Source organism: Grus americana, chromosome 1 (assembly GCF_028858705.1).
Source record: "Grus americana isolate bGruAme1 chromosome 1, bGruAme1.mat, whole genome shotgun sequence".
In the NCBI taxonomy this organism is placed as follows: domain Eukaryota; kingdom Metazoa; phylum Chordata; class Aves; order Gruiformes; family Gruidae; genus Grus; species Grus americana.
This window is the reverse complement of record NC_072852.1, coordinates 2,589,479-2,605,643: the sequence shown is the minus strand read 5'-3', so window position 1 is coordinate 2,605,643 and position 16,165 is coordinate 2,589,479. Positions and strand designations below refer to the sequence as shown.

Here is a 16,165-nt window from a genome sequence, read left to right as displayed (position 1 = left end):
AAAAAAAAAAGAAGAGAAAGAAAAGTATGCATTTTCAACAATTTCCGTAGCTGAAAGGAGACTTTACATATGTGGCTGACACGCTGATCAAATGATAAAGTAGAGTCAAATTGAACCTCAACCTTTTGTACAGCCTGCGAAAGTGAAGGCACGCCGCAGTTTTTCAAGGCAGATGGAGTGTGAGCAACTAATAAATCAGGTTTTGAAACATTAAAGAGCAACTTATTTAAATGCATATGGTGTTGGATCTCAGACAAGACAGTATAGGAGAGCGTAAAAGGATTGGGCATGGGAACATCAGCAGAACAATATGTCTGTGCACCAGCTATGTGACTGCATCCAAATCAGCTTCTCGTACTGAAGTTCCGCTATGTGGTAGGTGCAGGGTAATGACAGTTGGTGAAGAGCAAGCGGGAGAAGCTATTTCAGGCAGGGATTGGAATAGGTGGTGCCATCAGTTCGGTAAGTTGGAGCCATATTCTGTGTCAAATGGAAAGCTGAAGTCTAAGATTGAATTCAAGAACAGCGAATTAAAACCTTTGTTCCTTTTAGTCTACGGCATTTCTCAAAATAACTTTACCAGGGGAAGGCTGGAGTCGCTACTTCAATTCCCCTTTTGGGAAACTGAAACACAGAAACCTGATCAAGGTCAGAGAGGCCGTATGAGACCCATGACTTGAATCCAGATCTGCAGTCGAGCACTAGTAAAAACTTTTATATGAAGTCTGGGTTGCAGGAGCGGCCTGTTGCTTTGCAGATTGATTTTTTTAAGGTTTTGATAGCGATGTGTGTTCTTGTGGCTGGGAGCTCCGTCCCCGCACAGAACGAAATGCCGTGCTGCTGTCATCGCGGTGCTCCTGCTCCCTTTGGGCACAGAGGCAATTTGTGGCAGTATCACCTCTCCTGCTTTTGGAAATTACTTTTCCTTCAGCGTGGTTTGAAGCAGAGTGTGTACCCTACGAACTCTAACACAAGCTATAGCTCTCACCCTTTCTTTCCCTGTTTTATACCTGGAAGGGATTTGTGATGGTCCAACCATCAGACTTGACTTCAGCTGGGATTTTTAGATCATCGTGGTGACCGACATGGTCCCAACCCCAAAGCAAACGGGGGTTGGTGCATGTTTTGGAAGCTCTGGACTCCCGTGTCTATACTAGTCCCCTGGCACAACGGCTCCATGAAGCAAACTGAGAACCAGCGAGGAGCCCTGCCTGAATTTCTGCAGAACGTTTATGCTTCTCCAGTGAAAGCTTTTTAGGTTGGAAAGCTGCTCTGCAGCCCGTGGAAGGGAGCATCACCCCAAACGCTGCTTCTGGGAGAATTGCTGAGATTTTTTTCACTTAAGGAAATACTACAGAAATGAAGTGTGATGTACTACATAACCTTAAAGGTCAGCTTCCTTGGTTTTTTTCCCCTCACTTCACATCTTTTTTTTGTCTTAATTCCCACCCCACCTCTCTGTCAAAGAAGGAAAATATTTACAAACGTACTGAACAGGTCTAAGCGTATAGTCCACATGGATTTGGGGCGTACCTGTACTTGGCTACGACGGCGTTGGTATCTCCTGTGCAGAGTGCCAGGGACAAGTGATGGACAGACTGGAAGCTGGGAACAGTCTACTGCCCTTTGAGACAATTAATCATCTCAGAGCTCCCTTCCTACCACTGCAGAGCCCTCGCCCCAAGGACTGACAGCCAGTATTTTACAAGTAGTTAGCCACCTAATTCCCATTGATTTTGGGTCTATTGTAGTGCCAATGTCATCATCTCTCTGATCTCTGTTGATTTTGGTAGAAGGTAGGGGTGCCAATGTGTTTTTAAACATCAGTCTCTTACTCCTGATGGTCTGATCTCTAAATTCACAGCTGCCATGATTAAAAAAAAAAAAAGAGTGCGTGATTGAAAGAAGCAAACAAGAAATGCAATCTTTCCTCTGTCAGAAACCTTTGCTAAATTGCTTCTCCCCTCAAGCAAGGAAGTAATCAAGTATTGGCCGGAGCTTATTCTTGTCTATCTTGATAATGTGTGGATTTTTTTTTTTTTTTTTTTTGTCTGGTGCATCTCACCTCTCTCCATCCTGTTGAGAGAGAGGGAATAGGAGCCCCACGTGCTGTGTCGGTGGGCAGGTAGGTCACTGCCAGAAACGGCAGCCGTGTAGTGCTCTCGCTACGGCACTTTGCGGGTGAGGAGGACAGGGGCAACGTCCTTGCTACGTAGGAGTGGGCAGAAGTAATCCACTAGATGCCACTAGAAGATGAGATCTCTCTTGCCTAGTCCGTGGAATCCTAAAGGGGTTGGTGTTTGAAGGGCTTTCCAGAAGAATTTTGTATCATTCACTTATAAATAACCTTTGCTTTACTGTATTGCTTGGAGCGCTGAGTTTCAGTTCTAGTTGCATGGGCAGACCCGTAGCAGCTCCCGCACGTGGTTTGTAGGAGTCCAGCAAGAAGGGAAGAGAATATGGCTCGAACAGAAAAGCATTAACCCAGAGTTGACCTACACCAGCAGGAAAGTGCAATGTTTCGAGGCTGTCTGCCAAACAGTATTCTTAATAAAAGTGTAAGTCTTCAAAGATGGTTTTTGTTCAAAAAGGAAGGGTCTATGGATTTGGAAGTGTAATGGTTATTTTCTGTGGAGCTGGCTTGGAAACACAGACTGGTTGAAACATGGGGCTGGACCCTTCTGGGGTTTCTATTATATTTGTTCACTTGGATAAACCTACTCAGCTTCAGAGAAGACCTACCCAGGTTCTGTTGCACTGCTTGTAGGACTGCCCGCCTAAGGTCAAGGCACTTGAAGCGCTCGCAAAAGCTAATTTTAGGTGCAGGATGCTGAATTTCCTAGGTATTTTGTTCCTCAGTGGAGACTGGTCTGGAGAGTGGACCGGATCCTTCCCCATGTCTTCCCTCCTCCCTGCTGAGGTCTAAGGCTGGAGGAGAGCAAGTGCCAGGGCAGCTGGTTGCTGAGCCCTGCGTTCAAGCTGCACCACGTGGGCTCTACTAAAGCAGGTATCGGCCTGCACGCAGTTAAGTTTGATGATTCAAAACATGCAAAAGAATTTTAGAGAAGATAATTATGTCTGTTTCCTTATAAAAAGAACTGAAAGGTGCACACCAATACGTTGAATCGCTGCTGTGACTCAGTATAGTAGAAACAGGACTTGATGGTCGTGTCGCGTGTGCCTTTGTTTAAAGGGGTGCAGTTGTAAGACAATAGAGCCCTAACGTACAGAAATACGAAAAAGCAGGAGACTTCCATTATAAACCCCCGTAGTTATTGTTCTGTAATGACACAGATCAATCGCTCTTTTCTGTTGAGCTCCGTTTTATAATAACCCGCTTCGCTCTCTTTGGGCAGCTTTTGCTTTCTTCCCTTTCACGCTAAATGAAAATTTGTATTTCCATATCTTGAAGACGGCGTACAGGTAATAACTGTTGTTGATCTCAACATAATCAAGAACTTTTCGGAAGGACTGTAACATCTAAACTGGTTCTTTTTCTCCTCTAAGTTTGCTCTGATGCTCAGAGTGGAGGAGGTGGCATTGATTTGCAAGCTGTGTTGATTGCTTGATTGTTGTGGCTTCAAAGCCTGTTTCTTTATTCTTTCTACGGTTGCATAGATTAATGTGAAGTGGTTCACTAGGAAAGGCGCTTTGATCACAGAGAGGTGCCGAAGAATTGTTCCCTACGTGCCTGGAACCTGTTTAGCTGAAAAGTTTGTAGTCACGGAGATATTAATGAAGTTGTCCTGTGCTAACACAGGAGATAGGAGGCGAAGAGAGCAGAGGTTTGTCTACGGTCCTCATGGGTTTTGCGTGCTTGCGGTTTCCGTTGAGACCAGATTAATATTTCTCGGATGTTTTGGAAAGAGGTTTACTTATTAGCCAAATATCTTTGTGTGTCTGAAAAAAAAATTGTGTCCGATAGGATTTAAAGTGTATCTGGGCTGAGGATGAAACTCATTAAGAGAGATACAGCTCCGAAACAATTGGGTAACGTCTTACGGTGCTCTGAAGTGACAGTGTAAGAAATCTCACCTTTTAAAAGTACTCTTGTTAGAGACAGAGAGAGCTTTCCTTACATTCTGGATTAAAAAAAAAAAAATATTCCTTACTATGATTTTAAAAGGTGCAAGGAGCCTCTTACAAGATGCTGAGCTACCTCCTCTCCGATGTCTTCATGTCCTTCAAGGAACATGAAGAGAGGGAGTAGTGAGTGATTCCTCTTCGAACATGGTGTTGAAGACTAAAAAGTTCCATACAAATCTTGGACCCTTATGGAGAAAATGTTTTCAATAAAAAGCCAGAAAAAAAACCCCCACCCCAAAACCAAACAAAAAACCTTAGGAAAAGGAACTATAAACCCCGTTATTGTCTCTGGGTTTTTTGTGGTTTTGTTTGTGGGTTGTTTTTTTTTAATTTAATGGTAGAGAGGAGTTATGTCAATAAATGAGGAGATCGCAAGAAGCCTCTCAGTCTGATCTTTTTTTTACAAAGTAAGATCAAACTTTTTCCTAGACATAGCAGTCCGTGGTTATAAAAGGTAACCTGCATTACGTTAAATGCAAAATTATGGATCAGGAAACTCCCTGCAGTGTGTTCCAGGGTTTTGTCTTTAAATGAGGAGCCATGATTTGTGTGATGGGGTATATCTATCTTAAGGTTTGTTTTCGGTGCCGTTTCAGTACACAGAATAGGTATAGGAATACGGAGAAGTTTAATTCATTTGCAAAGCACCCTGAGACGCTTTCTGAAGAATGCTAATCCTTAGCATTTCCATCATGTGCTTCAGTATGCTTTCCAGACAGAGTAAATTAGCAAAGTCCAGGTATTCCTGGAATTGTGGTGGGTAACTTTGAACTTCAGTAATTTCATGGCAGAAGAAACTCCCAGTTTTTCTGGGAGGTCCCTTCTGGGACAAGAAATCTTGCCACCATCCTTCTGAGACCTGCTCTGTATGTAGATAGGAGGGTAGCGGTAAACCTGGGATATCCATTACGAATGTTTCCCACAATTTTTAAAAAACTAGGCAGAAGGGAAAACTTGAAGCACTCTTAATGTTTGTTCAGACTTCAAATCCGTGCAAAGATTCTAGCTTTCTTGGTAATCTACTGCTTTTTCATATTGAAGCATGACATTTCAGATATATTCATCTGCGTTACTAATGGACCCGTCTCTGACTCCCACTCACAGCGGCATTCAGGTGGGCACACTTCATTGCTAGCACAGCGTGAGGATATCATTAACTGTATGACAAATTTCACTTCACCTCAAAGTTTTTCTTCCTTTTTTGTTTTTTTTTGTCTCATAATTTATTACTAGACAGATTAAATCAGCAAGCTGGTGCTCTTAAGAAGGAACTCCTACAATAACTTTGACAGCTGTGAAAGTTTGGGGTTTTTTCCTACTGCCTGTGAAATGTGGCTGTTAGAATTTCTTGCTTTATACTAAAAACCAACCAAACAAACAAAAAAGACAAAAAACCCAACACACTGCAACCCAAATGAAAGAATTCTGTAGTGTGCCATTGCTGAAGCGACGACGTATTCTCGGTCCAGATGGTTATCGGAGTGCTGTGTACATGGCGATGTTGTACCTCAGTGAGCGTGGATGGTTGGTCCTGTAGTCAGTGCTTATAGGGAGCCATCACGGCCGTAAAGTTGAGCGCTTACGTACAGTTGAAAATCTTCAGTGCTCACTGGGAATTAGGCTTTACGGCTCCTGTTCCCTACTAAGGCAGATAGTTTTCTTCTCTTGGTGTCTGCAGCATGCGTTCAGGACAGCCCAGCAGTGCGGTATTTGCATGCTTAGCTCTTGTTTGAGGGACCATGCAAACCGCCTCACTGATAATCATAAGGAGAAAAAAACAGCGACGGGCATTTTTTCCACTCTTCCTTCATCTCCTACCTGTTTTCTGTGGAGCTGCCTGGGATTGGTTTCTTTGGATGAATGATCGTTCACCTCTCTGCAAGAGATGCTCTTGGTAGGAATCAGTAAGGATGAAGGGATATTCGTGGTGTATTTTTATGGACACGTTTGTTGGGTCTCCAGCACAGGCCATTCCCTGCAGTGGAGGTATGTTGGCTGGTCAGCGTAAATGCACATTTCAGACCTTGATGTCTCCACTCAAGATTTCCCCTTGAATTTCCACTTGATTATCCAGGCAAAGGCATAGAAACCTAGAGTCACAGACTGGTTTGGGATGGAAGGGACCTCAAAGCCCATCTAGTCCCAACCCCCTGCCATGGGCAGGGACACCCTCCACTAGCCCAGGTTGCCCAAAGCCCCATCCAACCTGGCCTTGAACACTGCCAGGGAGCCAGGGGCAGCCACAGCTTCTCTGGGCAACTTGTGCCAGGACCTCACCACCCTCACAGGGAAGAAGTTCTGCCTCACATCTCATCTCCATCTCCCCTCCTGCAGCTTCAGGCCATTCCCCCTTGTCCTGTCACTCCCTGCCCTTGTCACCAGCCCCTCTCCAGCTTTCCTGTAGCCCCTTCAGGGACTGGAAGGGGCTCTAAGGTCTCCCCGCAGCCTTCTCTTCTCCAGGCTGAACAACCCCAACTCTCTCAGCCTGTCTCCATAGGAGAGGTGCTCCAGCCCTGGGATCATCTCCGTGGCCTCCTCTGGACTCACTCCAACAGCTCCATGTCCTTCTTGTCCTGGGGACCCCCGAGCTGGGCGCAGCACTGCAGGGGGGGTCTCACCAGAGGGGACTAGAGGGGCAGAATCCCTTCCCTCGACCCGCTGGTCATGCTGCATCATAAGCACCATAAGTTCTCTCTTGCTCCAGTTTGGGCTTTTCTCCAGCGGCTATCACCACAGAACTGCTGCGTCGCGAATTGTGGCAAATGGCAGCGTTTGCTTTTCCGTACTGTGGCCATGCACGAACGGAGCTGTGCTGGTGTCGCGCTGTGGCAACTTAGTTCAGGGTCCGTAGAGGTACGATGGCAGCGTCGAGAGAGGCGAAGGCAAGAGGTTCAGTGCAGGCTGCTGGCGTTAGCAAGGACTCTTGCAATGCTGGGTACTATTGGTATGTACGGGGCGTCGTCAGAAATAAGATTTACATTTCAATATATTTTTCAAGGTAAAATATTTAAATACAAACAAATTCACTTTTCCTCGTAGCTTACACCTACGTGCAGAGCATTCATTATTATTAATCGAAAGCTAAGAGCGGAGAAGGTGTAAAAGCTTATTTTCCTCTCAGTGCCGAGGTTCTGTTCTTCTCTTCTCAAATCTCGCATAATACGGCCAAGCAGATAAGACAGATTGTTTTACTCCTTGCTATGGAGTTCATCCCAGTCAATAATATTGATTAGTGCAGGGTGACTTGATGTAACGAGAGTAACACCCCTTTCTTAATTTGAGCCTGTATTTCCTAGTTCATGCCTCAGTAGTTCATGCTTGGATGAATTCTTCAATAAGGCAGTTAAGACACAGACCCCACTGGAAATTGTGAGGTCTGACATTAACAGGGAAATGAATAATTTTCTTTTCCTAGAAGCTGCGCCTCTTTTTTCCACAATTAAACTGTGATATTGTGCAAGTTAATGTTTTAAAATGCCAAATGAATTTCCTGATTTTTTTTTATTTTTTTAAGAGCTACCTCTTTCTAATTACAGATAGTAAAGTTTTATAAACTCTGTTCTCAGCTGCTTCTTTGTGGTTCTGGAGTCCTTATGTTAGTGTAGGATTTATCAAGAAGCTTCATGTCCTAACGGTGCATCTGGGGAGCTGAGTCAGCTTCTGAAATATCTGCAGATATCCAGAGTTTGCATGGATTTCCCACTCTACAGGGAATTTAATATTGTCCCTTTTACCTGGGCACCAAACCAGCATCTTTGAATCTACACCAGTGATGTGAATTCTGGTACAAAACACTCCTGACCTGGAGGGACTGTTTAGGGTATGGAAGAACTGGTGTCAGGGACCATGTAGTGGCAGGGAGTGACAGGAGAATGGCCTGAAGCTGCAGGAGGGGAGATGGAGATGAGATGTGAGGCAGAAATTCTTCCCGGTGAGGGTGGTGAGGCCCTGGCACAGGTTGCCCAGAGAAGCTGTGGCTGCCCCTGGCTCCCTGGCAGTGTTCAAGGCCAGGTTGGATGGGGCTTTGGGCAACCTGGGCTAGTGGAGGGTGTCCCTGCCCATGGCAGGGGGTTGGAACTAGATGGGCTTTGAGGTCCCTTCCAACCCAAACCGGTCTATGAGTCTATGACCTCCTTGATCTTTGGATGTTGCTGTGAGGTTGCTAACAAGAGGGTCAATTAATCAATCATCAAAGAGGGTTTTTTTGTAGATTGGTTGCATCACTTTGAAAAGAAGATCGGTGTCACTTAGTCATTGGTTGTTTTCCTCCTCTCGCTCTTTCCAATGTGGAGACATTCTTCTAGTTTTGAGGCAAACAGATGTCAGGGTCAAAAAAATTCAATAATCTGCTGGTGTTGTTTTGATTTCAAGTACTTTGTCATTTTCCTGCCTATAAACCTATCATAGTAATGTGATTAGGTTCTGTATTTATTATTATTCAATCATTAAGGAGAGTTCACATGCAAAATGAGAAGGACTTGATAACATTTGGGATATGCAGACTTTTCCCAAGTTCATATCTGTGGTTATTTGAGGGTTTTAGCCCAAAAAAACACTTATTAGGGTTACTTGTCCGATGATACCAGCAAGATGATGGTCTGTGCTTTGTGACAAGGGAGTATGGCCAAAATACAGGGCATTATGTGCTAAATTGCTGCTAATTTCAGAATGAGGGTTTTTTCTGATGCTGTCATTTGCTTATGCGTGGCCCATCTGGCCTGTTCTCCTAAAAATGTTTTCTTCTGGAAGGGCAACAAGTGAATTTTGGTGCTATCAGGAAATGCCAGAGTTTCAGGACGTTGAGATTTGCCCTCCTCCCTTTTTTCTCTCTCAATATCCTAATTTAAAGGATTTTAGTGTTAGGACCTGCCCATGGAAGTGACTTTGATTCGGATGTAATGACATGCAGGGGGGTGTTTTCATGCCACTTGAAGTCCTTCAGTCTGGGCCTGAGGTTTACAAATTACACTCCCTGAGCTTGTGTTTTAGTACCAAGGAGCGTGCCAAACTCAACACGTTTATTTTTCACGTAGCTGAGAGCCTGTTTGTACACAACTGGAACTCGAGCAAGAGACTTTTGCTAAGGAATTACAAGGCTCTCTGTAGGACATGGACTCCTGAGAGACCCAGTAGTGTTAAATGTAATAAATAAGTTATAAATAAATAAATAGCAGTCAAAACCAAGCTCCCTTCCAAGGGATTGAGTGGTGGCATCATCAGTCAGAGGCGCAGGAACCTTCTCCGCAGCGATATGGAAGCTGCAAAATTCAGTGAAGCGCTGCTCTTAAAACCCTTTCCAAGCGTTGTGTGCTTCAAAATACATCTTAACCACGCGGACAAGGCTTTGGGTGTTTATTACACAAGATGAAGGCCCTTGTGCTTTTGAGAAAGGATGCCTTAAGTGTGTGCTGTGTGTTTGGTTTTGGGCTGTTCCAATAGCTGCTGAAGTCACTGAAACTTCAGACTGGAGGTCCCCGTCCGTCGGTGGGGTGGCACTTTGAAGAACCATGAGGCTCAAGTCTCTTAATGGTATGTGGGCACCTCTCGTCTGTGTGATGGGTGTCGTGTTAGCACCTCCAGTCCACTGAACTTCAGCCCAACTGATAAATTCGTCTGATGTGGCTGGGAAACTCTTCTGCAGTTGAAACCGGGTCCTGTGCCGTGGGAGACCTGCACTTAGCGGTCTCTCTGCAATACTGTCGCTAAGTAGCGAAAGAGGAGCCTAAACTCATCTATAAATACTACCCGTATTGTTCCTGTCGTATTAGGAGTAGTTTCTCTGAGCAGAAAGGATAGGAAGAGCGTATCTTCACGTTAATTACTGATCTTTCACCAGGAGTGAAGCATTTACAGACAGACCTAAATGTTTAATTATCACTTATTATCTGAAAATCAAGGGATGTTCAGATCTGTTAGACAACTTGTTTCATGTTGTTTTGCAGGAGGGCCAGATGATAACTTAATTGAAGGTGGCGGATCCAAGTTTGTCTGCAAACCAGGAGCCAGGAACATTACTATCATCTTTCATCCCCTCCTCAGGTGAGTAAGGCTTTTCTACATACTTCTACAGGTGCAAAAAAATAGAATAAGTAGAATTAACCTACTTTCTTCATGAGCACATTGCCACTTCTGAGATAACATCCCATGGCAACGGGCTTGCTGTAAAGTTGTTGATGGTCACACGTGTAAAATGTAATCACCGGTTGAGCTTGGTGCCGATGCTCTTTAATCTTTTTTCAAAATTAACTAGCATACCGAGTGGGATTGCTTGCCTGGGTGACCCCGTTCCATTGAACGGTGTAATTTAGTATTGACCCAAGCCGGGAAAAGTTTAGTTGCAGCCTGCCACAAATTGTTTATCGCCGACTGTCCATTATGCTTATTAAAAAGTCAGAAGGATACTTTATGAACTCCAAGGTAAGTTCATTCTTTGATAAAACAGTATGGTCTATGGACTGCAAATTAAACTCCTGATCTAAAGTGCTGTGCCAGTTACTCAAATCTTAGAAATTCACAGCTCATCAGGGACTGCTGGAACTTTAAAACAGAGGCAGTCTATAATGAGTCTCTTCTCACCAAGTCACTCACCTCTGGTACTTTAATTGTGTTCTTTTTACTTTGCAATCTAACACTTCATCTTCTTAGTTTTGCCGGAATTAAATAATACGATGTTTCTCTCGTTTAATGTCAGTCACCTCTGATTTTTCCTTTATCATCAAACACATCCTTTCCTATTTGGTGCTAGCACCTTTAGAGAGCATTTTGCTCCTTGGCTCTGTTCATATTACTCACTATCGTATGTCACTTAGGCAACAGGGTATGTCTCTCCCATGCTAAAAACAAGCAATAATAAAATAGTAATAAAAAGTAATTGGAATCTGATCCCCAGAGGAAAGAATATCTTGACTGACGTCTCAGTAGCTGAGCACCGTGGTCATTTGTGACTTGTCAGGACTTAAAAATGCAGGCAGAAATTGCCTAAATTCCTCTAAATTTAAATTTCTGTTGTCATGACACCGGATATTGGAATAATCTTGAGAACAGCACCTCTTGTGAGGACAAACTAAAATTCGTTAGGGTGTTTAAGGTCTTTCCTTGCAAAGGGTTGCGTACATTGTACACTCTTCATTTATTGCAGGATGCCCATAATGAAATGGGTAATTTCACAGCCGTATTTCATTTCAACCTCTGTCTCCTTTAAACAAAAGAAACGTGATAAAAATTACATTTGCTAAAACATAATTTATAGTTTCTAGCCATTTTATTATGAGAAAAGATGGACAAGGGTTAAGATGCAATATGCTATTCAAGATAAGACCACTATGATATGGACTTCAATCTCTTAATCTTGAATGAATTTACCGGCTTTTTTTCAAGCACAGAGGGGGGTGATGATGCTCTTACTTTTATTGATGAGATGCTTCGCATTGATTTAGAAACTGGTGAAAATACTTTCTTTATATTTGCCTTCCTGCTTAATTTTTCCCCCTTTTTTTGCCATCCGAGTCAAACACGAGTGCTCTGCTTTAAGTAGCACTTCTCACAAACACTTCACTTTCATTACCAGCTTGCAAGATAGGCAGCAGAAATAATTTGCTTCATAAAAAAATAATTGCATCAAGATTAAGGTATCTGCGTACAATATATTTTTCATGCCAACCATCTGCAACATCTTAACTTCCTTGCCTTGAGTAGTTCATCGCTAACTGCATGAAGAGAAGGAAAACACTCCGTGACCCAGCTTACCCTTTCCTCACTGCAGAATGGGGTGAGTTTGGGTGTAGGTGAAGACCGTAGAAACTTTTGAAATGTGATTTTACCTACTTTAATGATCGACAGAGTAAATGCGTGAGTCCTTGCTATCTTAGGTTTAACTGCTGATCCTCAGCGTTGCCATGTGCATGATGCGGGGGATGTAGTGTATCTGGGATGACCATGGGACTGGATTGCTTTTGCTGATGATAATTCCCTACAGGGAATTCTGTTCCTGATGGGAAGCGATAGCAGTGACCCGTCCCACTCGCAAACTGCCTTACCCGTTGACTGCTGCACGATGCCGGCTGTGGTTGTAAAACGCTGAATACGGTGGATTTGCTAAAATATTGACGTTTGCAATAATTTCTAGCACATCATCTTATGTGTGCGTTCCTTGTTGGTTAGATCTTTGTCACCCTTTTCTAGATGTTATTATATTGAGTGTCAAGCTCTCCAGGAGGTAATTGCTGCAGAGGTGTGAAGTTTTCACTTGCTTTATTTTCCATTTGTTGTCGAGGTTCTTTATGGTCTGTCTCAATCATCTTTCATCGATGTCGCTTGCACGGGCTTAAAATTATTCTGTTTTGAATTCAAAATGATCAATATTTTATTTAGGAGGGGTTTTTTTTTTTTCATTCTTTCTTTTTTTTTATCAAGTTAAATATGTTGACAGAGAAGTTTTAGCACTGTATGGGCCAGCTTATTTTATTAGGAAGCTGAGTGCTTCTAAAAGTATTAAGCTAACTGGATCACTGAGCAACCAGACGCTAGCGCAATGATTTAAAGCCTGAGCATCGCGTTAAGTGATGGCTTTAAAACGTAATACAGCAGGGTAATGTTAGGTGGAGAATCATAACCAGAGCATTCATATTCATCAGTCTGAATTTCGCTCTTTTGTACTGCTGATATGACAAGCGTCACCGTCTATCACATCGGAGAGTTGTACAATCACAGTGTTAAGTTTACTGGTTATAATAGCCTTTTTGTTTTGGTCTTTTTTAATTTACAAATTGAGACGAAGCTTGGATCCAGATCCTTTTGAAGAACACAGAGTCAGCAGGCTTTCAGGGAGCTGTGAATTAACCCCCCTGTCTCCAGTAACCAAAGTTTGTTTAGAGAAACTCTTAACTTACAACCACGGAGAGTGTAAGGGCAAATCCATACGAACGGTTTTCAAAGTCTTCCCTCCCTGGAATTCATTTAGGGCAACGAGCCGGAGTTGGGAAGCGAGTAGTTGTGCCGTTTGGGATGTGGGTCCCTAATTTCCACTAGGACAATTGAGACGCACCAAGCCCCAGATTAATTACCAGGACTTAATGACACCACCACACACGTAATAAATGAATAGTGAATTTTTGGAAGACGAGCGGGTATTCTAGCGGAGATGATTCCTGGGAATAGATTTTACTAACTACATATGAAAACTAATTGCACTTACAAATTGAAGAGGAATACACATCTGATTTTCCTTAATTACATATAGCGGGAGGTGTCAAAGTATAAAAGTTACCAAAAGAGTCCAGTCGCTTTCTTCATCCTCCGCTGCTAACCAGCATCTACTTGGATCGTGAAAGCACTGGTGTTACTGGTCTGCAGACTGACGGCTCCCGTTGGAGGAAGGAAACGCGCGGGACCAATACTCAAGCCCTTACGTTGAGGAATATTGAACAGCCTGAGTGATGTCTGTTGTAACATTTGTTTGGTGGGGATTTTGTTGTTGTGTTGTTGTTGTTTATTTGTTTCAGCTGGCATTTGAAAGGCACTTGGCTCTTCAGGGTAATAATCATTTTACATATGCTTTATAGAGTATGTTTATTACCAGACAATTGAAGAACAGATGTCTGCAGTCTTGAGGCATAAGGGGGAGGGACAGGAGGGACCGGAGATGGAGGGGATGATGGTGTTTGGAATCGTGGAAGCACCGCTGATGCTAACTCAGTTGAACGTTGTTTGGATGTTGGGTATTGAGACCGCAGGGGTATCCGTTTATTAATACCAGCCACACTTCATTAAGATCAAGCAGCAATTAAAAGGGTTGTAGGATGGAAGAGAAAACAAAATGTTCATTGATTTGGAAGAAGCAGTCGCTTCTAAGCAGGATTGTGTCCTCACGAAGATGTGGACTAGAGGGGCTAAATTACCCTGGCAGCCTATCGAACGGGATCCCCCCCTCTGCCAGATGGGCAGAACTGCAACGTGTGGGTGATGTTCTAATCACTGCCTTTCATTTCAAAGTCTGGAGACTAAGGAAGCGTAGAACAAAGTGTCGATGTATTAGAGTACCGAAAAAGAAGGAGGAAAGGCAAAATTACTGATTTGACTCTGCTGATGTCGGTTGGGATGCAAAGACTAAAGTTTAACGCTCCGGTGTGTGCGTGGTCCAAGGCGCTGCAAAGTTTGCTCGTTCTTGGTATTTTGGATTGATCAGTGTGTGTGGGGGGGGAAGAGCAGGTAATAATTCCACATTTTAATTTAACAATTAAATTATTATGTTAATTTATACTGGTCTCCGTCATTTAAAGCAGTAGCTTTTTACTCGATAGCATTTTTTGGAATTTCCTGTTTCTTCCAGTTATAGTAACGCTAATAAAAGAGCAATTGCTCTTTTAATAAATAAAATAAATGCTTCAGGGAATAATCAAGGAGGATAGTAATTTACTTTTGCTGCCCGTTGATATCGGCATGTTCCTCACCAACCGGTGGCAATCAGCTCTGAACTGTTGAAAGTCAAATTTCAGACTCCACCGGCAACCTGTCCTTGGGAGGGAGGTGCACAACGTACAGAATATGTACGTACACACAGGTACATATGTATTAGCGGCGATGTTTTAGCTTTCCGTGCTTGGGGAATAATCGTGTCGAGCTTCTGTTTAATTCAGGATATGTCAAGATAAAAGGTACTGTATGTAGAATTTAAATCCTCTTGTTTATTTTTAAAATGTTGGGAGGGGATGGCAAAGTTGTCGTCGGTTCCTATGGGGCGTCTAAGTCCTTTGGTCTTTGCGAGCATCAACTGCAGCTGAGCAATGTTGATAACTCCAGAACTGTAATTGATACAAAACTGCGTATATAACAAAGAACCCGTGTGTACCTCGCTGATAATCCCTTTTATTGGTATATCTGTATGGCTATAATAATAAAGAGCTAATTTGATTTTTAAAATATGCTGTAGTATCTTGTAGTTGGTGTGTTATAAAATTAATACTTGATAATATGTGGAATGTGTTCTTTGGGAAGCAAAAGGAGTGTGGAAATTAGTTTGTTAGTTACATTTAGTATGTTTAGACTATGTTAAATGATACCAAGTATTTTAAGAAAAATATGTGGTATTTTATCAGTCTAAGGGGTATATATTATTATTAAAGTAGATGGAAAAATGTCAGTCTTAGTGCACAGATAATGCTAGATAGCAAGAGCTGATCTCTTTAGCTTTTTGAAATCAAATCTAAAATACTTGATTTTAGAGAAATCTATAAAACCAACTCAAGCTGGGAGGGGGAACTTATAATATTGACTGCTTAAAGTTTGTATTTCAGATTGACTAATACTCAGAGGATAAGGGGTTAAGAAAAAAAAAAAGGCTGAGAAGCTGTTATGTAGGCAGAAAACCATTATTTGGAAACTTTTAAAGTCAGTGACTCCTTAAAAATATAACCATCCAGATTTCATTAATTCTGGTTTTTAAGTCTTACGTTCAGACACAGCCCTTATCTTCAAAGAGAGGGGGGGAAAAATCACTGAGTTAATCTAAATCTTGCTTCTGCAAGGTAGGCAATATCTTCCCTTTAGAGAGGGGGGTTCCCCCGGCAGGGAGATGGTGCCTCTCCGCAGGCTGCGGCGAGACAAATGGGGCTCAGATCAGGAGAGCTCGACTCCTGCTTCTCCTTACGGTACCGGTAGTCACCGCGATGCTTAATATTCCCATCTTTATTTTGGAATCGTTAATACTCATCCTCGAGCATGACAGATGCTTGATGCAACTTTTCATACACTCGCTGTTTACTTCAATTGACCTGAATCAAAATCTTAAGGGAGCAATTTGACACCCACCTACTGAATTTTTTTTCTCCCCCTGGTTTAATGAGTGTTTAGAAGACATTCGGTTGACGAGTCCCTTGCTGTTGACATTTAGTACTTTATATCTGTCAACAGCGGGAACGAATGTTTCTTGCGGGCGAATCCTAACTCTTTTCTCTTTGACAAGCTCTCATAAAGTCTACGTCGCTGAATTATAAAGACACATTTCAGAAAAGCTTGTTGTTGTGACACCGCTAAGAAAAGGTTTAGTTCTGACTGAGGCCATCGCAGAAATGGGACACGTGCG

At 42.8% G+C, this 16,165-nt stretch overlaps 1 protein-coding gene across 4 annotated transcripts in view; it reads left to right on the top strand.

Annotated features, from left to right (window-relative positions):
* The window catches only part of EXOC4 (exocyst complex component 4), a 404,878-nt gene that overhangs the window by 180,914 nt on the left and 207,799 nt on the right, over positions 1-16,165 (top strand). For all 4 annotated transcript variants that reach the window (XM_054837585.1, XM_054837596.1, XM_054837605.1 and 1 more), the window contains exon 10: positions 10,029-10,125. In XM_054837585.1, coding sequence (XP_054693560.1) covers positions 10,029-10,125 — 97 coding nt within the window. The remainder of the gene's footprint in view (positions 1-10,028; positions 10,126-16,165) is intronic.